At 39.0% G+C, this 25,532-nt stretch overlaps 1 protein-coding gene across 1 annotated transcript in view; it reads left to right on the top strand.

The window, feature by feature from the left end:
• Positions 1-1,686: 1,686 nt before the first annotated feature.
• Positions 1,687-25,532, top strand: part of PPARGC1A (peroxisome proliferator-activated receptor gamma, coactivator 1 alpha) — a gene marked incomplete at its 5' end in the record, with an annotated part of 29,556 nt that continues 5,710 nt past the window's right edge. Inside the window, 8 exons of the mRNA XM_009080001.1 lie at positions 1,687-1,881; positions 2,845-2,967; positions 3,874-4,078; positions 8,153-8,198; positions 8,307-8,380; positions 16,025-16,937; positions 17,503-17,607; positions 18,018-18,138. Coding sequence (XP_009078249.1) covers positions 1,687-1,881; positions 2,845-2,967; positions 3,874-4,078; positions 8,153-8,198; positions 8,307-8,380; positions 16,025-16,937; positions 17,503-17,607; positions 18,018-18,138 — 1,782 coding nt within the window. The remainder of the gene's footprint in view (positions 1,882-2,844; positions 2,968-3,873; positions 4,079-8,152; positions 8,199-8,306; positions 8,381-16,024; positions 16,938-17,502; positions 17,608-18,017; positions 18,139-25,532) is intronic.

Here is a 25,532-nt window from a genome sequence, read left to right as displayed (position 1 = left end):
CACAATGATGCCTTCTCTTACTTTTCTAGAAGTGAACCATAATTTTCCTCTTTTCCTCTCAGAAAGCTGGATTCGGTGCATGGTTTTATTCGCAAGGTGGCTCCCCTCTGTCATTTCCACCCTCTGCACATTGAATTATCACAGCTCTGTGCATATGTCTGCTTGGTATGGTGGAAGTCACCTGATACCAGAACTTGGACTCTTTTTCTCAGTGGCCAAGTGCCTTTTGGCCTTTTAAGTAAATGCTTCTCCTTAGCACTAGCTTTCCTGAGTGTTTGTTTGTTTCTTGGAGATGATGCTTTAAGCACCAGAACAGTTTGTGCTCTGCTGTAGTTTCCTAGTCAAAGACAGCTTTTATGTTAGAAGCCGTGAGGTGTGATTTGGCAAAGAAGCCTGGCAGGAGCAATTATCTGTGTGGTTTATGATCATCTCTGTTAGGAGTCTGCTAGATAAAAGTATTACTGAAAAAAAAATCATGCTAAGGGGATACCCAGATTCACTTGATTATTTTTTTTCTGAGATGTAACTTGGCAATGTTTTGTTGTTGCTTTTTTTAACTTCTTTTTTTTTTTTTCCCCCCCACTTGTTTGTTTGTCTTACTGGTACTATTTGTCTTGCTAGTTCACTTTTAAACTTTGAGATTTGAACTTAGCTGAAATCTTTTCACAATGTGAACCTGGAGCATGATGAGCTACCCTGAAGCTGGTGGAAAAACTGCCAATTTGATATCCCTAGAATCAGTGAAAGGCTTTTCATTTACTTTAATAGCACCAGGATCAGCCTAGGAATCCTAGATAATTGTTCTGTCAAGATCAATTTCCAATCTTTCTGAAAAATAAATATAATGATTTTTACACAGTTCTACTGCTCAGAACTCTCAGTGCCACAAAAAAATCTGTACCTTAATATACAGTAGGGACTATATTTCATTAAAAACTCGGAAGGCACTTAAATTTACTCAGTTTGACAAAAAGAACTCTTGTTGCTGAAATAAGATATAAATTAACATTGCAGCCACATCTGATTAGGAATTAATCTACTTTTTATAATTGCAGTCTGAATTAGCTAAATGCATACAATAGCACATTGAGCACTCAAATGACATAACTTGAAAGGACAACTTCAAAGGCAACCTGCCTAATACATTGCTTTAAAAGACACCCAAACAGCTTGCCATTTACAATATGAGTCCTGCCAGCTAAGCTTAGGCCAGAACACTCAGGTATGAGAATTTGTTCGAGTTTGGAGCAAGTCTGGAAGGGAAAACCCTTTTGGTGTCCTGATTAGTTGTCGATTCTTGTAATTTTGTCAGGTCAATTAGCTGGGGTTCAGTGTTGAAAAGAGAAAGGAAGAGACAGCCTGGGCTGACACCATCATTAGGTGTCAGCATCTTAGGCACATCCTGTAATACAATCCCTGGGGGGTTACTTATCATTGTTAACACCTGATAAAAAAATTGTGGAAGAAAAGTAAACTAGCAATACACCACGAGTGCAAAGAGATTTCTCTTGAACAGAGATAGATCATTTTATTTCACTTAATTACATCTTCAGAGATTCTCTTGCAGGTTACTTTTTCAAAGGCTGGTCTAACTGTGTGTTGTCTGCTTTTTCACATACACAGGCATTGTTTTGTTCCTTCTCTCTTCTCACCTGGTTCCGCTTTTTGTTTTGTCCTCTCCTGCAGAAGATAGATGAAGAGAGCGAGGCAAACTTGCTAGCTGTTCTCACTGAAACACTGGACAGCATCCCTGTGGATGAGGATGGATTGCCTTCATTTGATGCACTGACAGATGGAGATGTGACCAACGAAAATGCCGCTAGCACTTCCCCGATGCCCGACGGCACCCCTCCAGCTCAGGAGGCAGAAGAGCCGTCTCTAGTAAGAACCCTTCCTACTGTTTAACAGGAATTGGATGTGCCTCTGGCTACCCGCTGCATGGGTATGATGTAGTCACAGTAAGGTCTGGACTTTTCATTTAGGCTGGAGAGGAAAATCAAGTAAAGAGCTGAAAATTGAGCAGGGGAAAAAACCCCACCAAATAGCCATAGAATGATTAATGTGGCAGTCTATTAAAAAGTTGTTGAAAAGATTGGTTTTGAGATTCTTGTGCTAATGGGGCTGACACTTTTGCTTATCATTCTGTTCAAATAAGTCAGGGTAATGGTTCTTAATTCATCTTTCATTTCTTGGGGCTCTTTTTCTTATGTATTATGTTTAGACATAATTTTTGCTGATCTGTAAAGAAAGGCTCAGTGAGTCTAGTGGGATGTGCGGATAATTTTGTGCCTTTAAGACTGATTTGACCAGTAAGCACCAGCTTAGTGTGAACCAGGGCAAAACTGAACCTTAGGTGAGGATGTGGGTGTAACATTATATTCATTTTGCTCAGTAAATCTAGTTTGAGATGTGATTCTGTTTCTGCTGAAAGCCCCTTATCACTGGCTTGTGTGGGAACAGAGCCAGATACCTGCGTCTCGACGCTGTATCCATTAGTCTGTTAAAGTTAACATCTCTGTCTGCATTAGAGGCCTCTTCTGTCAAACAGATCGCCAAGAATTTCATTTTGCCATAGATTCAGAAATCCAAGATCCCTGTAATTTCTGCTTGCCCCACAGTATACTGCAGTAAAGGGAGCAGAAATGTGCTAGAAGAAAATGAAATCTGTTTGCTTACTCTGAGGAGTATCAAGTCCTGCTTTCTGTTTTATTATACTTTGCATGCTGAAATTGATATAGCTAACTTTATGTAACTATGCAAAAATGTAAATAAGTCATTTTAATCCAGAAAGATGAATAACTTTACTCTTCTTCTTCCACTTCCCTTTCCCTGATGTGTTTGTAGCTTAAGAAGCTCTTGCTGGCTCCAGCCAACACTCAGCTAAATTACAATGAATGCAGTGGTCTCAGCACACAAAACCATGCAAACACTAATCACAGGATCAGAACAAGCCCTGTGGTTGTTAAGGTACAAACTTAATCTTTATAATAAGGAAAAAGGGGAAAAAGAGAAGAAATTGTAACCAGGTCTCTTCTGCTTTCAGCAACCAAGCAAACAGTAGATCTGGATGTATTGTATTAATCTGCCTATTATCTTGTAATTGCTTTTAAAAAATGTGAATGGATTGTAGACTGGGTTCCAGAAAAATCACCTGAGCTCCTTTATGCTCTGAATATTTCATTTATGCTTTTTTTCTCTTGGCAGAGTTCAGTTGTAGTCCCACCGTCTGTTACTCTTGCCTACTTTACCAATACACAGAGTAGTAGGGGGTGTGCTAAAATTTGCTGATGGGCTGGTGTTGTTTATGAGTGACTCCAGGATGTGAGACTGCCATTTTACCAGCTGTCTGAGCTAAGACAAATGACACTGTATTCCTGGCAAAAGATGTGTATTAGACATTAATTGGGTAGAATGGGGGGCTCTGACATAATTCTGTTAGCAGGCAGTATTAAACAATGTTTGTCTTGCCATTCACTGTAACTGAAAACTGAACATTTAGGGGTACTTAAGAGAGTTGTGAATACTGGGCTCAAGCAATCAGCAGCAAATTAAGGTTTAAACCAGCTTATTTTTTTGTTCACAGTAAAGGCGCTGTAGGGTCTTGTTAGTTACATGTTGCTGAGTAGGAACATTGCAATGTAGGAGAAATGAAATAAAAAGCTGCATAAATGTCATTTAGGAATTTTAAATGTAATTTTCTTTCCTTGTTCTGCAAACAGTTATTCACAGCTCATAGATCTAGTGCACTTAGACTGAACACTTCATTGAAAACCTCATCTCTTCAGAAAACCTATATCCATTCTGATAAGGTTCAGCTCACTAATTTTAGCTTTTATTTTATTTTATTTTATTTTATTTTGCCCTGTTTTTAAGACTGAGAATTCATGGAGCAATAAAGCAAAGAGCATTTGTCAACAGCAAAAGCCTCAAAGACGTCCCTGCTCTGAGCTTCTCAAATATCTGACTACGAATGATGACCCTCCTCAGACCAAACCAGCAGAGAACAGGAACAGCAGCAAAGAGAAATGCATCTCCAAAAGGAAGCCACATCTGCAGTCTCAGACAAATCATCTGCAAGGTAGGTGTGAGACCTCAGAATACAACTTTGGTACAAGCAGTAACACAGAGAAGCTGAAATACCGTTGTTGGGAATACCCTTGATACTTCTTCTGTTCTTTGGATTAGTATTGTAAATCCAGCATCTCTTCTGTGTAGAGAGAATTTTAAAACAGTATAATGAAGTTAGAATTAGTTAGCTAGATTTAGCTTTTAGACAATTTTAATCCTGTATTTATTGTACCCAGCCTCAGAAAAAGACTCTCAGGGAAAAAAGTTTAACTAATACTACATAGTAGCATACCAAGCTAGCTGAAGCTGTGTATTCACAGAGTCCTGTACCATTAAGAAATCATTATACCCCTAAACAAGCTGGGCAGGCCAGTTCATTAGCGAGTTTCTTTCTTTTTTTGCTAGTGTAAAACTGAAGGCATTGTTAACCTGCCATATAGTCCTTAAGAGACAATAAATAGTGCTCTCACTGCTACAGAGAAAGCAATAAACGTGTCATTCCTGTTAAAGCTGGAATGCCAGTTCGTAATTTTATTTTGTAAATAGTTGAAAGTTTAGCAGCCATCCTGATCTCTCTCTCTCTCTAGTTTTTTGATTCTTTATGGCCAAAACTAAACACTTGTGTTGACTTTTAGTATCCCCCAATGTGTAAAGAACTGGTCTATATTACAAGTAGCTTCTATGACAGAGATGCAACAACTTAAAGCCTCCTCTCTCTCTCCTCCTCTTTTCCCCTGTGTTTTCCCAAGATAAAGGAAAGCTGTAAAAGCATATGAGCCCAAAGGGAGCTTTTTAAAGTTACTGTTACTTTAAAATACATCTATGTGTTTATATTGGCCTGGCATCTGGAAGGCCAACTGCCTATCTCAGTCACATCAGTGCAAATTCTGGATGACTCCACTGAAGTCAGTGGAAGTTCTCTGGCTGCAATAGAGATCAGGATATGACCCTAAATGTGTTGTTCTGGTATTTTTAAAGCAACAGTTGTAAACTGTATATGGTTTTTCTTCTTTTTACCATCCCTCCTTCTGCTTTTTAAGCCTCCACCAAATCTATTTTTTCACCATGCACTAGGAAGTATGAAAAAACTTAATAAAATTAATCTTCCCACCACTAAATACCGTTCTCACAGCTGTACATTCTGACATCCTAAGTATGGTTTTTCTCCATTATGGTCTCAAATTATCTGAACAATATTTCTGGTAAGAAAGAAATCTAACTGGCCCTAGAGCTTCTTGATGCCAACTGCCACTCCTTCTGGATGGCTTCAGCAGTCTGCTTCACAGCAGAATCCAGACTGAACTGTAGGTGTAAAAAACTGCAATCATACTCAAACACAGAACTGCCAGGAGTTACAGGGGTCTTTAGCAACACTGCTGGAAGTTAGGGTGGTAGGTGATAAGGTGTATTATATAGAACATGGTATATGCACACACACATAAATCTTTCTATTCATATCAGACCTGCTCTTTTTCCCCAGCTGAAACAATTGTGTAGATTCAATTCAAAGAGTCAGGGCACATTGGGTTGTGGAAACAGTGCAGAAGGAGAGGTTAGGAAAAGTCCAAAGGGACATATAGCTAACTTAGCAGTGTTTAACAGATGACTGTGATTTTAGTGGTATTGCAGGTGAAATTGCAGGCAGAGAGAAATTTCTCTCTTCTTTAACTCCTGCACTTAATTTACAGGCTTCTGAAATGTTGTTTTTTCAGCAAATTTGCCTCACACAGCAATATATGACTTCAATATCAATGGATTTGCATTTAATACAAATAGAAGAATATAATGCTTTCAGCTTGGACAGTCAATTCATGCAGAATCAACCCTGCAAATTTAAGTGATATTTGCAGACCTGCAGTCATTTGTTCATACATTTAATCAAAGGTACAAGAAAGTTGTCTCCTTCTGGTTTAAAAAATAATCAGGGTCTGATGTTTTCTTTCAAAGTTAGGGAAAGCTCACGAAGGATAAGTCAAACGTTATTTTCCTTTAGGGTTACTGTTGCAAACATATTGCAAACCCACGGGAATGTCCACAAACGCATTCATGCCAAAGATCATCTGTGGTTTTGCACTGAAATTTGCCCACGAGGAGACTTAGTTCTTTTGAACCTGAATGTTTTCAATTTACAGGGACAAGCAACTTGATGTGAACCCTTTTTAATAAGAAAAAACACCACAGTAGACCTTGAAACTCTAATAAACAGGCTCCATGGAAAATGATAGTGTCTTGGCTAAATATTTACTCTATCAATAGCTGTATGTGAGGATGAATCCTTTGCAGGAAGTGTGTTTGGTCAAGCCCTTGCCTAGCAATAAGAAAACTGATGGGTGTTTTGGTATGCGAATTTCTCAGTGGGAGAGCTCAGTGATATCTGCCTAAAATTAATGCATGCAAGTGTGAGATAATACCTTGGTTCTGTGCCCATCTCTGGCAGATTTGCACTGTGCCTCAGTGCTTCAGAATTTAATATGTGTATATTTTGATGTGGGACTAATAAGAGCTAGAATGAGACTTTTTAGGAGCTTAAATAACCCTTATACATTCAGCTTCCTTAGGTAGCCTAAACTGGTAAGAGTATGTAGATTTTTATTTCTATTAAAAAAATAAAAGTGGAAGCCTTGGTATGAAATTTATTCCAGAGCCTTGCTATAAGGTCTGTTGTTTTAAAGCCAGTTTAACCTCTAGGTAGCCACTGGCAAACATTATTATCCCTAGATGTGTATAAAATACACAGAAAAATGTGTCAGGTTGCATTCAGTTTTGCTGCACCTGGTTTTATGCACAAATCAGCAGCAGTGCTGGATCAGACAAATAACTCGTTGAGGTGCATCTCCTCACTCTGGCAGTGACTTCTGAGGAAGGTGAACCCGAGGTGAACACCTGAGCTTCCATTTCTAACTTTCATATGAGGAGGAGGAGAAACAATATGCAGCTCTTGAGAATTGAGTTAATTTTTTAAAAAACTGTAGTATTACTTCAGGAATGCTCTAGAGCTTATAAAAGTAATCAATTTGCATATAAAATCCTTTAATGTTGATGGGAGCTCCAAGCCTGGAATGAATATGAAATACGCAGTAGTGACACTCTGGACAAAAGATCTGCAGTGCAGGATTGTTCAAGGGTAACATTTTGTCTTAAGTAATTAATCTGCAGAAGAGATCCCCTGCTGTTGTTCTTGCTACAATGCTCTCTGTGCTCAAATCTAACTTCTGAAAAGTAAAATTTGCAAGTAATATGATTTTTAATTTTAAACATTTCCCTGGCAATTAAAGGAATCTTAGTTATATTACACTATCCTTATGATTTTTAATTTTAAACATTTCCCTGACAATTAAAGGAATCTTAGTTACATTACACTATCCTAATTCTTGGCTTGCTTAGTGAAAAGACAATTTTGCATGAATAAAAGCTACGAAGACTTGTATTTTTATAGCCAGAGCTTTGTTTTGTAAGTATGTTGGGATTGTGTTGCTGAGAGCTTCAACCCCATTTTTAACCATCTGTGACTATGTCCATGGTTTGTCGTAGTTTGCAGGATAATTTGCAGAAATTTGGACTATAACTGGTTGGACTCTGGCCTCATAGAAACAACCTATTCTCAGTGCTATATATAAAACTGTATATTGTAGAAGTAAAATTAACTGAATATTCATAACGTTCTGTTACTTTGTAGTTATTCTGCTGCTCCTGTTTCCAAATAAAACGTGAACTGTAGTCTAAATTAACTCTAAGAGAAATAACATTTTCATTCTGTATCCTGCAGAGTTCGTCATTGATTTTTAACATATAGCACTCTTCTTCTGAAAGGTTCTTGGCATTTGGGTTGTGTACTGTATTTCAAAGTACAGTAATTGATGTAAATAACTGTTGAAATTTATGTGCCCTTTTGGTACTGGTAATAAGGAATCAGGATGAGTCTCATTATTTATCTATCTAAGATACACTGAAATGACTATTGAACTATCTGAGCTCAACCCTAACTGACTACCACAGGATTCCAGCACCAAAATAAAAAGAATTGTTTATACCATACATTACAGAGTATTTAAATATGCTATAATTGTTTTCTTTTTTCCTGTAGCCAAACCAACAAGTTTATCACTTCCATTGACGCCCGAGTCACCAAAGTAAGTACTAAAAAGTGCAAACATTTATAAAAGGGAGGGGGCTTCAGTAGATTTTGGCTACAGCAACTCCATTTCAGCTTGTTTTTATAAATGTGCCCTGTCTTCCAGTGATCCCAAGGGTTCCCCATTTGAGAACAAGACTATTGAACAAACCTTAAGTGTGGAACTCTCTGGAACTGCAGGTGAGAAACACAGAGTGCTGGCTCTTCCTTTAAGCATGGCTTGTATGTGTGTGTGTTTGTTCACTGTAATATACCACAGGTACATTGAGATCTCACAGAGGTCTCCAGTAGATTAACTTCAGTGCAGTTTAGCATTGACTTTTTATCCTGTTACCCGAGAAGAAATGTGTTGGAAAATATGGCTCCAAACCTACACAGGAGAGCATAATTTCTGAGAAAATATGAATGAAACCATTTATCTGTTATACTTCTCCATTCCCCATAGATTTGTGTACTGCTGAGCACCATCTTTCAAAGACAAACCCCACAGCACAGTGTAATAGATGTTACAGATGTAAAAGTTATGTCATCCAGTCTGTCTCCAGGCCAGTCTAGGGCTGTATGAGACTGCATGTTTCAGTGCTTTGTCAATTCTAGATTAATATGTCACAAATAACAGCTTTCTCCTCTACCACTGCAAAACTATTCCATAGCTTAGAGGTAATTTTTAAAGGTGGTATTCATTTTATATTCCTGCTTTCTCTTTATTTCTTCCATTAGCACACTTCACACAGCTTCTCTTTATCCTCTTCCTCCTCCTTTCTGATCCCTGGTTTTGTACCTTTTAAAGACTTGTAAGATTTTTTATCATGTAGGGGTTTAGTTCATGTATCACCCATTTAATCACTTATTTAATTCATCTGCTCTTATTTCTACTGAAGTCAATTCCTTCAGACTCTGATTTGTTTTATGGCTTTTCTCTGAACTCTGTTTTGCCTCTGTTTTCCTGAAGTGTCCAGAGCTGACCACAAGAGAACGCATTGAGGTCCACCCAAGCTATTGCCAGTACAGTTTTCTTTCTCAGTTGTGTAATATTGAAAAATAAGAGATATACTTGGCATGTGTTTCTCTCAGGATAACAGTGGATTTTAAATGGAGTGATCTCTAGCATTGGGGTAGAGGGATTGCAAAATGTGCCCTCAGGTGCCATAAATCAGCTTGATGCCCCTAAATTCCATGGCATCTTTATACAAGAGCAGGCCCAAGCACTGGGTTTGTGTATGTACATTGGCTTTTCACCTCCCTACAACCATCATCTCACTTTTCCAGAAACTTTTTCATTAGTTCAGCATTAAAACATGCACACTTTTCTCTGCTGTTTCCTGGAAACCTGCAGTCCTAATCATTCCTCTCACGGCAAGAGGAAACATCCTTCCAATGCACCTTGTTTTTTGCAAAATTAACACAAACATGGCAAAATTCACTGTACACAGGAGAATAATCCTGTTCAGAGCCGGTAGGCCTGAAGCATGGAGAAGCCTCTTTTATTGTTGCTGGAGAGCAAGTCTGCACAAGGGTGCCAATTTGTAAGCACACAGGTCAGTGCCTAGTGCTGCCAACAGAAAGGGGCAGATGAGGTGACTACAGCAGAATGGTACAAGCAGCCGTTGAAATCACTGAAGGAAGCAGTGTTTTCTCCCAGCCAAAAAGTCAGCAGCCTGCTCTTCCCATCAGCTGACTAGACAGAAATTGGGAGTCAGTCTGACCCCTGGATAGTCCTCTAGTATTGCGTCCATAATGGCAACAGGAATGGTCTTGGTATGACCAAATTCATTCCACTCCATCAGCTGTGCACAGAGGAGGAAACAAAACAGCTCTGTAGTTGCTTGGACAATTTAACCAGGAGAACTGGTGCATTAAAAAAAGCCTCAGAAGCTGTGAAACAGCACAACTGGATGCATATGTGAACAGGAATGCTGTACTATGATTCTATGATTTTTTTTCCCCTCTGGAAGTAAATAGAGTCTATCTAGAAAATAAACTGATGATATTCAAGAAGAGTAAGAGCTGGTAGAGTGTGTGTGGCCAGGGAGGTGGAGCAGTGTTACCAAGCAGAGTTCTATGATGGTAGCTCTTGGACTTCATGTTGTACTTGCTGTGGTCTTCACAATGCCTGGTGAGGAGATTCCAGGAGATCACTTGGTACCTATATTAATCTCTGCCTGCCATACACATAGATTTATTTTTATATCCATATATGCATATAAATCTCTAAAAAATGAGTGGTGGTGCATGTCTTACTTTTTAACTCATTTGTATTGCAGTAGTGTCTTGTGTCCTGAGTCTGCTTGTGCTGGAATCAAAGTACATAACAGAAACAACCTGGAGTACTGAAGAACATACAGCATATGTGTGTAAATCATGGCAGAATTGGCACCCACTTCAGTCAAAAAAAACCAACCAAAAAAAGGCAAAAAAATAGTGGCAGTAGTGATTAATAATACCTTGAAGTTCTTTAGTGAGACCCTGGCAATTCCAAATTATATCCAGATAACCGCATTGCTCATTGTCCTTATATAGGGCAGTTTGCACTATACAAGCACTATTTATTATAATTTAAATAGGAGTTGCCTTGATCTCACTACCGAATTGAAAAGACCATTAGCAGTGCTGCTTGCACTATCGAAGCACAAAGTATTTTAATATAAATAGCAGCTCCCTTGATCTCTCTGCTGAAAACAACATTGCTTCCCTCACTGATGAATTAACTATAGAGTAGAAAAATAAATAAATAAAAGCATTTCCCACATGAACCATCAATCTTCGTCACACACACACTTTGGATTCATGTATCTAAAGTCAAACTGAAACCATTCTCTTGCCAGTGCTGTATCTTGCTTCACAACAGATTTGTTAGTAGTCACAAATGCAACTTTGTCCTCCCCTAAACTGTTAAAACGTGGGTTTGTCAAATTACAAGGAACTAATATTTTTTACAGTGTTTTCATGACACACATAAGAATTCTTTGAATAGGCATTAAGTCAGTGGCCTGTGATAGAGGAATAAGTCTGTTGTCATATAAAATCCCAACTCCTGAAGCTGATTTCTAGTGTTATTCTAAGGAATATGGACCAGAACATCATGATATGAAGGGAGTCCCAGGTGATGATAATGTAGTGAATGAAATTCCTGTGTCAGGTGAGTCTCATTCTGAGTAAGAGGTTCAGAAGAGGTCCTTCTTCCTTTGTTTCCACAGCTAGCTGCATTGCCAGCACCTTGCTAAGAGGCTTGAACCTCTCTGATGTCTTCCAGGAATGTGGGATGATTCTGTGTCACCTCTTTCCTTCTTGTTTCCAGTCAGGTTGAGGGGGCACCTGCAAGCACAGGGACTAGGTGGATGATTCACCCTCTGGGGGTGGCTGTGTTTCTCTTAGAAATTAAGGGCTCCTCCTCAATAATTGCACCATTGCAAATCAGACTTTTGATTGTCTTAGACTTTGTGCCGATGCCAGATGTTAGATGGCATGGTTCCTAATTAATCTCTCTCTGTTCTCTCAGTGTCTTCTCAAACCTTTGCTCCTAAATACTCAAAGCCACCAGTTAAGTGCATGAGGTGGGTTTACACGCTTAGAACTCAGTCAGTAACTGGAAGGCTATTTCCACCTCTTAGTGGAAGGTCTCTCATTTGTGCACAGATCCCTGTGATTTATCTGAGTATGAAACTCCTCACATGTGTTAGGTGCAAAATTTGATTTCTCCAAAGAGATGACAGAAAAGGCTGTATGTTCACAACTTGAATAGTGAATTGGAAATCATGAGCATTCTAGAGGATACTTATACCCTGCTATTTGCCCACCTCTAGATTTGTGTTACCTCTTATGTGTCAGAACAAATACTTAAAATCTGTCATCTAAGAATTCATTGACCTCAGAATGATTTCTGATAAAATGAGATGTGAGATGTAGGGAGTTGTCCAGAGGGAATAAAATCTAGTAAATTATTTGATATTTTCAGGCATCTGTGTTTATCCTCTGCAGCACTGACAACAGGATTAAACTGAATACTCAACAAGCATGTAGTTTTTTATTATATGATGACTACTTAATTTTATTTTTCTGGCTTCTGCAATCTTGTGCTACACAAAAGCTCTTCTTCTACTGAATTGAGCTGTTATCTTGTGTTCAGTGTTTTAAGTGGCCTTAAATAACGTTTCCCTTGACAATCCATTTTCAAACTTAAAAGGTATGAAAGAATTCATTTTCAATGCCTCTCAAAAGCCCAGTGCACGTGTAGAAAGGTTCCAGGGCTGCGTTCCCCAAAAGACACTAATTCTCAACCCCCTCAAAGCACAACAAACGTCATCAAACATTTGAATGCTAAATTACAGCAGAGGTTCAGAAATATCCGTGTCTATGTAAAACACCATTGCAAATCAGTCCTAAGATGTCAAGATGTCACGTTTTATGCAAAGGCAGTCCCCTAATTGCTGCTTATCAAACCTAGCTGAGCTAAATGAGTTACTGAGAGGTTTTTTGTAGTGGAGTTTTGGAATGTATCGAAAGTAGTTTCACTGTCCCAGCGACTTTCTGGAAAGAAATCACTCGGCTAAGGTGGTAGATTTGGCACACATGCAAACACCTTTTGTTGCACAGAGACAGGGAGGATAGTGCTGCTTTGGCAGCAGTGCTGGCAATTTGATGTATGCTGTTTTCTAGCGCAAGATCACCGAGTGAGTTTGTAGAATATAGACAAGAGCAAGGCAAAGTGCAAACGTACCATTTACCAAAGCTATTCAATTAAAGTCCCTACAAAGAAAATGGTTTTACAGCATGTCACGAAAAAATACTTGCCTTTTACTTTAAAAAGAAAAAAGACTGTGTAAGGGGGGATGATTGTAGAGTATGTACCACTTCTAACAGATTTGCTGCGCAGAAGTACATAAGTGTGAGTGATGTAGAGGTACTTGTTTATTATAGAGCACATTTCAATGCAGTAATCATAAATATTGCTAAGGTTGTGCTCTGTTGAAATATGACCTACATACTCTTGATTGTTTGTGTTACGTGATTTGTCTGACACCCATTACATTCTGGGTAATGGCAGCCATTTGTTGCTGTGCACAGCAGGCTCTTTTGACAAAAGAAAATAGGCAGCAATAAAAAAGCTATAGTCTGAATTACATTCTGCACAGCGCTGCACTGCTGAGAGTTTGTGCAAGTGTGTTAACAATGCTCTGAACTGCCTCTTGTCAGCCTTCAGCCCGTAATGGCCATCTGTCCTTCCATAAATCTGTCAAAACCTGGTAAGTTCAAGAGAGAGCACAGAATATACCTTGTACTGTCAACGCTCAAATGTACACACTGGGGGAGAAATCGGCGCGTGTGAAATCATCCAATGGTTATAGAATATTTTAATGCCATTGATGTGGGATCATGGCCCTCGGTGAAGATTTACCAGGGATTAGAGTGAAGATGAACAAGTTTGCAGCTGACTGGTTGTCTTGGAATGCACTGTTTGGAGATTGGTCATGGGACACGCTGGAGGTGGACTGCGTAGTGGTGACATGAATTCAAAACTTCACTCCTTCCTCCATCCCCCAGTGGAGGTTTGTTCAGAAGTTAAATGAACATTTTCCAACTTTTATCTGTTTCTACTTGCCTGTGCACTTCCTGCTTCTGCTGAAAACCAGGAAAAAAGCCAGAGTGCCACGAGGAAGCCCTTTCTTAGGCTGTCCCCAGCCCAGTTCTGCCACCAAGAGAAGTGCCAGCAAATTTAGCTCAGTCTGTGCTTTTGTGAGCTTTTATTTTTGGTAGGTTTGGGTTTTTTTCTTTCCCCTTTCTATAAAGATTGTCGGACTACTTGTCAGGCTTCTGAAAATTGTTGTACTGTGTTTTGTTTGCTTGCTGCTTAGGCAAGCTTTAAAAAAATGGAATTTGAAACACTATTTTATTTTGAATATTGGATTATCCTAGGGTTTCTTTGCCTGAAATTCTTAAATATGCCTGTTCATTGTGGAGTGGCTGTATTTTTGCATCATTCTTTCTTTAAACCTGCAGCCAAAAAAGCTAGTAACGAACCCCAGAGCTTCTCATGGGCTGTATAATTTTGTGAGTAAAAGTCAGTTATAAATATTTTTACCTAGAAAGTTGCTTGCTGGAGCATTTGTTCAATCTGAGACTGAAGTTTTAACCTGGAAATGATTACTGCATAATTTTGAAGAGGGCTGTTCTCTTCATTTTACCAAAAATCATTTGGTAGTCAAAAATGTTTGTCACTGAGGAGGTGGCTAAAGTGTGAAATGCATACTGCTGGCTCAAGTGTGGTTTTGGGAAGAAAGAAAAAAAATGAGGACTCAGCAGAAATAGGTTAACAGTGATGACTGTACAATTTTTTTTCACTATTAAATTCAAATTTAGGGTAACTAGAGTTTTAGGTGTCACAATCCCTGCCTTAGTTTCCCTGACTTTTGTGGCATTAGGCAAAATCTTCGCATAGCCATGGGTAGCTCATAACCATTTTTTCCAAACATTCAGACAAAATCAAGCTTCTCTCTCACATCAAGTATTTATGCCTTGGTACTCCTATCTTCTTATTTTCTGGAACAAATTCATTGCAGCTAATGCAATGGGACTCCCAATCTCCATTTACACTCCTTAGGGAGCACTACGCATTGATGGACGCTGTTCCTTCTTTACAGCAAAACACTATAAAACATGTTCCATTTACATTGATCTGGTGAGCCCTGTTGCATGCTTAAAAATACAAAACAAAGCTTTATAACCATGTTTGAAACACACATTTCCTGTAACTGTGTCTGCCCTCTATTTTCATTCTTGCTAAGGAAGTAATGGAAAGCTCATTGCTTGGGCTCATTGCTAAGTACCTTCCTGAAGAGGAATTCTTTCCTGAACAGTGTCTGCTGTTTGCTGTTACTCTGCCCTGGTGTCCGGGGTAATCCTTTTGTAAAGTATGAGGAAATTCTGTGATTTCTACAAAAAATATTGGGTGTTATAGTCTACCCTTATAAAGAGAACTGAAGGATACTGCTTCAGTTCCAAGGCTTTACTGGAACAGCCTGTAGTCCTTCCTGCAATTTTGTCTCACCACAGTGATATAATCTATTACAGTTATGTAAAGAATCCTGGTAGTTAGCAGTATCTTTGAATACTCATCTGTTTAATTTTGACTCCCTGCTGCATGACTCTCACTAATATTTAGCTCTAAATGCAATGGTTCATTACTGTTGCAGTTGTCCTATTGTTCATTTGGGTTTCAGTTGCAGAACCACATTTCAGGCAAAATGTATTAGTTATGCTTACTAGAATGTATTATACATACATTAGCAATGGTTTTCTAAGTTAATGAACTGTGGAGACAAAGAGTCATTGCCGTTGAGTTGTCGAGTGACTGTATTTCCTTGCATTCAAGTTCTGCGTCCTTTGGTAGCACTCATTTATTTCTCTTGGGCTTGCTTTTATCCAGGTTTTTGTCTGTTAAGTTCTTTAAGTTTTTGATGGTGCCAGTCTTTTGACTTTTCATTTTTACATCAAAATCTTTTATATATTTAACAAAAAACCTCTTTTGGATTTTGTCTCTTGATCTTTTCTATCAAAATCTACAGAGAGGGGGGCGGATGTCATGGATGAAGGGGAGGGGCAGAAATGATGCTGAAGATTAATGGTGATGCATTAGTACTGTTGCTATTGTTGTTACCAGACCTTTGGTTTCTCACACTCTAAATACTTTTATTCCTAGTATTAGTAGTGTTAGAGTGAAAAAGAATCGGCTTTGCTTTGTATCTATTTTAAGAAGCACATAAGACACCTTTATAAATGTTGTGTGTGTGCTTAAAAATATTCTGTTCTTCCTTTTATTCCCCATAGGCCTAACTCCACCTACGACCCCTCCTCATAAAGCCAACCAAGATAATCCTTTTAGGACTTCACCTAAGCCGAAGTCATCATGCAAGACTGTTGTACCACCTTCAAAAAAGCCCCGCTATAGTGAGTCTTCTGGTTCTCAAGGAAATAACCCAATAAAGAAGGGTCCAGAACAGACTGAGCTGTACGCACAGCTTAGCAAGACTTCAGTACTGTCCAGTGGACATGAGGAGAGAAAGACAAAACGGCCCAGTTTGCGGCTGTTTGGTGACCATGACTACTGTCAATCTGTGAATTCAAAATCGGAAATACACATTAAAATATCCCAGGAACTTCAGGACTCCAGACAACTAGAATTTAAGGATTCTTCACCTGGGTGGCAGTGTCAGATTTGTTCTTCTTTAGAACAAGACCAGTATTTCAAGAAAGAGACTTTACAGACAAGTAAGCAGGGATCCCATGGTATTAACAGAAAACAGCTCCAAGACCAGGAAATTCGGGCTGAACTGAATAAGCATTTTGGTCACCCCAGCCAAGCTGTTTTTGATGAAGAAGCAGATAAGACCAGAGAACTAAGGGACAGTGATTACAGTAATGAACAATTCTCCAAACTACCTATGTTTATAAATTCAGGACTAGCAATGGATGGTCTGTTTGATGACAGTGAAGATGAAAGTGATAAACTATGCTACCCTTGGGATGGGACACAAGCCTATTCATTATTTGATGTATCACCTTCTTGCTCTTCTTTTAACTCTCCATGCAGAGATTCAGTGTCTCCACCCAAATCCTTATTTTCTCAAAGATCCCAAAGGACACACTCTAGATCAAGGTCCTTTCCTCAACGCAGGTCTTGTTCCCGTTCTCCATATTCCCGATCGAGATCAAGGTCGCCCTGTAGTAGATCCTCTTCAAGGTATGGTACAGCAAATTCATGTATGATCATTGTAGTTAATAAGAAGAACAGCAAAAATGTAAAGGAACCTAAAGGAAAGAAAGAAAAAAAAAGCAAGAAATAACTTAATGCAATGCAACTTGTTCTATTGGTCCTGAGCTGATTAACTCTGAAGGTTACAGGTTTGCTACAGAAACACTTGTTGCTAATATCCTTTAAATTTGCCAGGTTTACACTTTCTGAGTGGAGCCAGTCAGGTCAGAAGCAGAGCAATTGGTGAGAGATGCACACAACTAACCTTTTCCATTATCTGTGAGCTGCCTGGTGCCAATCTAGCTGCAGCCTCTATCAGATCTAAGTTGACAGTGGCTGACTGTCTGCTCTGTGTTAGCCTCAATAAGGAACATTACAGAAGGGCTGAGGCAGGGTTGTCACTTGAGGCCCCTTAGTTGACTAGGAGATCACAAACTGTCACTGGAAAATCCCACTGGTAGCTTAGAAGAAATTGTAAGGTCAGGGAAGTGGTAGACAATGGTGTCAATAGACTCAGATGGAATGACAGAGGTGAATGTGTTTCTTCCTGCAGATCTTGTTGCTATTATGAGTCCAGCCACTGTAGACACCGAGCATATAGAAGTTCTCCCTTACGTGCAAGATCACGGTCCAGATCACCGTACAGTCGCAGACCCAGGTAGTGCCTTTGGCCTGCATTTGGTTTGCTTTGCAGCTGGTTGTCAAGAGATAATAATAGAATCATAGAATCGTGGCTGGAAAAGACTTCTGAGATCACTGAGTTCAACCTTTGACTGAACACCACCATATCAACTATGCCATAGCACTAAGTCCAGTTGTTTCTTGAACACTTTCATGAATGGTGACTCCACCACTTCCCAGGGCAGACTATTCCAATGCCTAACCACCCTTTCAGTGAAGAAATTCTTCCTGTTGTCCAACCTGAACTGTCCCTGGTGCAGCTCGAGGACATTTCTTCTTGTCCTGTTGCTAATTGCCTAGGATAACGAAGCATTCCAGAAATTGTATTTCTAATTTTACATTCACAAATGCAGGTGCTTGATTTAATGACTAAGTTATGTTTCCTAGATATGACAGCTATGACGAATATCAGCATGAAAGGCTGAAGAGGGAAGAATACCGCAAAGAGTATGAAAAACGGGAATCTGAAAGGGCCAAACAAAGGGAGAGACAGAGGCAGAAAGCAATTGTAAGCACTGTGAAGATAACTCTAACATTAAAATAGATTGCTGTTTCTTTCATAGATTCTAATGCTAGAATTCAGGCTTTATTTTCTTTCTTTTTTATAAAAAAACAGAAATCTGCTTATGTGTGATTCTTAGTATTTCTAATTTTAAGCAAATATGTGTTTTCTTAACAGTTTCTGTTTTGTTGTCACAATACTAATTTTTTCATGTTCTATACATTGTAACTGTCAAAGCTTTTCACAGTGAACAGATACGGAGAGCTTACTAGAAAAAGGTTTCATCACAGACAACAGACAAGTAGAAGTGAACTAGTCTATTTCTTTTACAGATCTATCAGTGAACCTGCCTTTTATGCTATGTAACACCTACCAGACATACACAGTATAAGAAGTCAACTTACATACCAGTTGCTGAACTGTCCTAGTGGCTGTAACTGTCTATACAGAGGGTGCAGACAACAGAATTCAAAACTGGGATCCAAAGACATGACTTTAATTATATTTTTTTCACCGTCTATGACTCGGTTAATTTTAAAGTTATTTTTAGCAAAATAAATAGTCTGAAGACACGATGCAATTTAAAAATGTCACTTAACACTGGCCCTTTCGTAATGAATATGCATTATTTAATTATTTTGTTCATCAATGTTCTCTATGAAACAACCTGAGGCGAAGGAAATACCCATGTGGGGATAAATGAGTCTCTTGGCTGTTGTAGCAGTAGGACAGGAGAATGGCTATTAAATGGACAGGTGGCTCTTGCCCTTTTTTAGTTCCCCATTGGCAATTGCGTTTGGATAAATTAAATTGGGAGCTGCTGTAAATCTGGACTCCTCTTGTAGTTGCTAAGCCCATGTGGTGGCTCATCTTAATCTTTGTTTCCAGATTTTCCCTTAGTGCTCTGTCTGGAGCTCACCAAAATGAATAGGTCTTTTTCCCAGTGCCTTTAGTGGACTTTGTAGCAAAAGGTGATTTGTCATGTGCTTGGCAGCATTTCTGCTAATACACCTGTAGAACTGGGAGTGTGTAGAGATTGACAGAGACTGGCATAGTCTACAAGAACAAGAACTTCTGGGAGGGAGAAGATACTTTTATGGTCTGATTTTTGTCTCTGCTACTGTTGTTTGTGAGCTTCAGCAAACCATTTCGCTTTTCCCTGCTTAGGTACCCTATCTGCAAAGTGTGGGTGATAATTGTATTTTGTAAAGCACGAGATTTAGAGCCATAACATGCTCTGCTGTGCTGCTCTGAAACTCAGTGAAGGCAATGGAATAATTTTGCTTGATTTCAGACAGGGCTATATTTAAGTCAATTGTTGCAGCTGGTTTTAAAATATCTGGTTTCCATCTGCTCAGAGGTGAACACTACCTTCCAGCACTTGTAACTTACGCTGCCTGTTCTCTCTTAGATCGAGCACAAATTAGAGATTCAAGTAGACCTCTGTCATGGGTGTATCTTGCTACTTCTCAATTACTGTACCTTACCCATATAAATATACATGAATCCTGCTGAGGAGGTAGAAAATTTGATTTAGTTTAAAACAAACAAATATTTAGCAAGTAGCTAATCAAGAGAAAAGGAAAACGGAAAGAAAAGAAATTTAAAAAGCTCCAGATATGCTGCATCATAGCTTCCTATATTAATAATGTTAGACATTTCAAAACCAAGGTTGAATTTGTTTTCTTTCTAAAGTGAGTGCTGTCATGATAATTAACTTAATTAATGAAAATATTTATTAGTAAACATAAAAGCAAAACTAAATCAAAACTAAAACCTAAAAATAAATATCAATAAACAGAACATGGCAAAAATTGTAAAATCCAGTCATCTGTGTAGGAGCTGCAGGAGATGTAGATTAAATCCTATTCAGTCCTATATCCAAAGTCTACCAGCACTTTACTTTTAAAATCTGTATTGGATTGTGCTAGTTTATACCCTATGCAAATAAGTAGGGATTATGGGGCAGCAGAGAAAGGGAAGTCCTGATCTCATGAAGTCAGTGATAAAATTTGTGTTATTTCTAGTATCCTTTGCTCCTTTTCTTATTCCTTTTGGTTTATGGGTCTCTTCTGTGTTACTCTTTCCTTTCTTGAGGGATTCAACTCAACTCATTTATCGTTCAGCCGCAAGAATCTCCTCTCTCTTTCCTTGAGCTCTTTCTACAGTCCCATAAATTTAGATTTCTTTGCTCTCTGTATTGGGGATTTTTTTATTTTCTTTCTAGCCCATTTTTTGTGCTGCCAGAACTGATTTATGGCCACATACCTCCAGATACTGTTAAAAGAGTGGCCCAAAGATTGGGCAGTACTAATGCCTCAGTTGTTACACAGGGCAGGTGACTTTTCTTCATAAGAAGCACTGTGCTGGTTGTAGAAAGAATGCACAGTGGAAAGGGAACAGAAGTTATGACTGAGCTAAAAGTCATCAGGTATTGTTGAATCAATATGTGAAATTAGTCTCCATGTGACAAGAGGCATGGGAAACCTAAGAAAAAGAAATGAGGAAAAAATCACAGATTTTAGTGTGCCAAAACCATATGTGAAGCAATGCCCTCTGATTGTGCAGGCAGCTTGTATTTTAGCAGAAGTGAAGACATATTGACAGAATGCTGAGGAGGCTTGTTTTAGAAGCCTATGCTCGTGCTATGTGGCACAGGCATGTTTAAACAGCTGTCTGTTCAGTCTTGCACACACCACCTTCACTGCAGTAGCTTCAGATCAGCTAGAAGCCTGGGCTAGCATTCTGCTGTATGGACTCCTGAATTCCTGTCTGGGCTTACAGCTATATACAGGTGGCTTGACTTCAAAAGTCACTGTGATATTCTTCTCTTCCTTTTCTTCTTTTCCCCTCTCCAGTTACCAGAGATTCGGTGCTTTTTTTGTGGATTGAGGTCTTAATTTTGAATAGTCATTTTTGAAAAATATGGGCTGATCCCACAAAATATTTTCCATTTAGAGGAAATACTTTTGTCTGTCATTTGTTCATTCATTCATTCATTCATTCATTCATACTTTTGATTGTGATTCCTTTGCTAACTAAGCAAATGTTAGCATAGTTTAGTTCGATCTTGATTTATTTCGCTGGGTCCCCATTTTGTTTTAGAATGGGTCCTCATTGAACATAAGGATGATCTGCCACCAAAACTTGCTTAACTGTATAACACTAATCAGATCATAGTGGAGACACATTCATCGTAAAACTTGAGGAGCACTACAGGACAGGACAGTCTGCTTAGTGCTTTACAGAAACTGGGATCCAGTCCCCAACCAAGGCAGACCACAGTGATTTGCCAGTAAGTTTGAGGACACCTTTATTCTTCTGATACACCCCAGGAAATTTCTGAGTTGTGCAGGCTCTTACTGCAGCAGCTCATTAGGCCATGCAGCAAATACTTCTCAACGCATGGCGTCAGAAATAACACATTCCACTTCTGAAGTCAGCAGTTTGTGATTCCTCATTGACATGGTGCACCAGAGCTGTGGTTAAACTGTCTGATGAGCAGTTTGGTATTGTGGATTTCTGCTGCTCTGCTGCTCTGGCCATGATACTGACTTACAGTCACATCCTCCCTGCAGCTCACTTCCTGCATGCACTCGCTGTGCTGGGAGGTATAACAAAATCAGGTTTTATACCTAAGTAGAAAATTACTATTAACATTACTACTTTTCATTTCTAAATGCTGACAGCCTCCATGAGACAAGTATCAAGAGTCCCAGTCCCAGAGAGCTTAGAGATGTAAGAAGATAAATGCGCTGTGAGGCCACTGCAGCGGAAAGAAACACATAGTTTCAAAGAAAATAAATTGCTCCAAAGCAGGAAGGCAGGAGAAAGGTGGTTTCATAAATGACTGCTTGGCTTCTCTAAAATCTAAAACCAGAGTCAACCTATAATGGAGTGCTTTTCCACTAATGAAGGATTCAATGTATGTTGTATATTTAGTTTGGACTTTTTTTTTGTTGCTGCTCATCTGGATGACCTTGATCCCAGGTACTCTAATTTTGCTGTATGAGTTGCTGAAAATGTATCAAATGGATTATGTAAATCTTGAGGTTTACTGATCTATCATTATTTTCCTAGCAGTCGCTATGGAGTGTGGATGAACTATTCAGCCCTCAGTTAGCCACACAGCAGCACTTGATAATCTTGTGCAGTGTTCTTTCTTTTCTTGTTCCAGCTTTCATTAATTTTTCTTTTGTCATTCATACTGACCCATAGGTGATACTTACTCATCTTTACTAAATCTAAAGAAAATTTTTCTTATTATTACTCCGTCAGAATCTTAAGCTTTGATGGCTTTTTCCATTCGCAGCATTTCTACTTCTAAAACTCTGTCCAACCATTCACATTGCACTTTCAAAATGAAACTTAGCCTCCAGCTCTAAGGATAAAAGTCTTCATGGCTTTCTACTGGAAGAGAAGTCACTTGGCATAGAAGGCAACATGGGTATGGGGCTTGTTCCCAGTCAGCCACCAATGTTGAGGCAAGCAGTAAAGCCTCTGACAAGCCCATGGCAGAACCCAGCTTTAAAATGCTCCTGGATTTCTTCTCTTAGCTTCACATAAAGCATGACCTGGGTCTTGGAGAACTAGCTATGCACCACCAACATGCAGACAAAAAGTGGTAGGGAAAATAGGAACAGCAGCACTATGTGGTGGTACCTCTTCAGCAGCACCAAGGGCAGGGAAAGTAAACAACTGTTGGGGGAGGAAGCCAAAAAAAACCCTAGTGAAAACTAATACATCTAATAATATGTGCTTTAGTTCCTTATGAAGTAAGGGATTAAGAACGAGGAAGGGCAAAGAAGAAAAGTTTTGGAAGAAGCCTTTGTGAGACAAGAAATCCTTAGTGTCAATTAATGTTTGGGAGGATGAGGTGTCCCTTTATTGACCCTTACATGTGTAAGGTATATCCTGGTCCTGTTTTCTCAAGTTTTGGTATTCTAATGCTTTAGGATTTTAATTTGATACTTTTATTGCTTCTCAGTTAGAGATTTTCTGCCACATCTCCCTATTCAAATGTTTTTATTGCAAAGAAGAAAGAGCAAGATTACAATGAAGGAACTTTAGATAAACCAAAACATGTTGGGCCTGAGGGAGTTGTCTGGGCTATTCTTTCTTGTTTTTACCTGGCAAAGCAATGAACTATGCTTAAAGCTTATGATACAACATAAATCATGTGCACTTTTGGGAGGGAAATATGAACAGGATCTTCTGGAGTTTCCTGCAGATTCTCTCTGCCCATATTAAATCATAAACAAAAACTTTTCTCTGATGTTCTCTAGGTTTCCAAGTCATATATCATCTCCTCTAACAAGTGCTGTAAATAGCATACTTAATATGCACATATGGACTTATGCATGTGACTTATTATCAAATAAAGGTCTTTAACATTTAGAGGTATGCTGTAATCTCATTAGGCTTCTATAGCTCGTATTAATGGGAATAAAAGGCAAACATCTCTGTGCTGTAATCTCATTAGGCTTCTATAGCTCTTATTAATGGGAATAAAAGGCAAGCATCTCTGTAGATGCAAATACATTCTTCATAGTTGCTTTAAGTAAACAAAAGTTAAGCAAGACTAAGACAATGCTGTATGAATCCCATGTTCTCCAGTATCTTATTTCATCACGGCACGCTGGTTAAAAAAATACTTGAACACATCTTCTCATGTGTGCACACTGGAGGACATATGGTGCATTTCAGCTTTAAAGTTGAATTTCCTTAATTTTGCAGGTTTAACTTATTCCCTTAATGGTAGTTTAACAGGCTTTTTTTTTAATTGTTCAGTTTTGGTTTATTACAGTGGTCTTAAAGGGATATTAGAGATATAAACGTTATTAGAGGGATAGAAGAAGGAAAAAATTGCACAGGCATGCACAAAGACTTATGGAAGAGTGTGCAATAGATATTTCCATCACACTGTAATATAACAATCTCCATGTCAGTGAGTGAAACATTATGTTTTTTCAGTCGAGATGTATTATCTCAGCTAAAGTATATTAGACAGTCTGCTGTGTTATGTTCTGCTCCATCTGGTCAGTCATTTAGGTTCAATAGCAAGTATCAATGGAATTGTTTCTTATCAAGTGTTTCAGTGCGGTTAAATCCTTGATTTGGTAAAACAGTCTGAAAAAGTAATTACTGTGCATATGCAGATTTTCCTGGGTTTGAAGTTTATGGCACTCAACCATAGTGAAAGTAAGCAGAATTAGAATGGGGAAAATGGAAGAATGCAGATTTCTGTTGCTTGCCCTTTACAGTCCCTGGTTTGCAGAAACCCTACCCAAACTGCTCTGTCAGGAAGGTCAGAGCCCTGGACTGGAGCACAGTAGAGGCAGAGATAAAATGCAGCAGCTGCCTGTAAAGTAACCCTGTGCCCCAAGTGAATGGTCACCTATGAGCAGAATTCCTTCTTCTAGCCATGCTACCTTCTCCAAACTGCACTGCTGTGGCAGAGAACAAGGGCAGCTTTTGGACCCTGCACTTTGGAAGGCATAACCCAACAGGTTTACAAAGGACTACCAAGGCAGTCACCTTGGTTCCTTACATAAAGAAAAGAGGTGGTAGTTTCAAGCATCTAAATGAGATCCTTACCTGATCTCACTGATTAATGAGAGCATATACATTCTTTGGTAGAGCAACCACAGGAGCTATAAAGGACCCAGGTGATACTTGTGCTATTCCTTAGTAGGCCTTTTGGGTAGGAGCATTTGATTCTTGTATCTGTGTTTTCTGCTGGTTTAAACTTTCATTTCTCAGGAGTTTAGATGAATTGGATCTGAGCCCCTGAAATTTGTGAGGCCAGGAAAAGAATCTGCAAAAATAGTTGCCTGAGTGTGCTAGTGAGGAGGAGTTTCTGTTGGGAGACAGATATATCAGTGTCAGCTTCCTGCTGGAGAAATTGTTTATTTATTTTGCATTAAACAGTTCCTGGGAGCAAAGTGCTCTGCTGGGAACAGGGAGCGAAGATTTTGGGCACCCATTGCTAAGAGTTCTGATGCTCCTTTTATCTCAAATGAGTACTTAAACAAGTCAAGAAGATGCATCAGCATCATTTCTGTTTTTACACGTGTTTTGGTCCGATCTCAATCCTATTGTCCATGGTCCAAGAATAACTAGTGCTTTATGCCTCTATGGGGACTCATGGAAAAGATACATTTCATGCTATATCTGAATTGTAACACTATAAGAGTTCTGATGCTCCTTTTATCTCAAATGAGTACTTAAACAAGTCAAGAAGATGCATCAGCATCATTTCTGTTTTTACACGTGTTTTGGTCCGATCTCAATCCTATTGTCCATGGTCCAAGAATAACTAGTGCTTTATGCCTCTATGGGGACTCATGGAAAAGATACATTTCATGCTATATCTGAATTGTAACACTATACCTGTCTCT

The sequence above is a fragment of the Acanthisitta chloris genome, unplaced genomic scaffold (assembly GCF_000695815.1).
Source record: "Acanthisitta chloris isolate BGI_N310 unplaced genomic scaffold, ASM69581v1 scaffold14868, whole genome shotgun sequence".
NCBI classification, from domain to species: domain Eukaryota; kingdom Metazoa; phylum Chordata; class Aves; order Passeriformes; family Acanthisittidae; genus Acanthisitta; species Acanthisitta chloris.
This window is presented reverse-complemented; position numbering and strand designations above follow the sequence as displayed.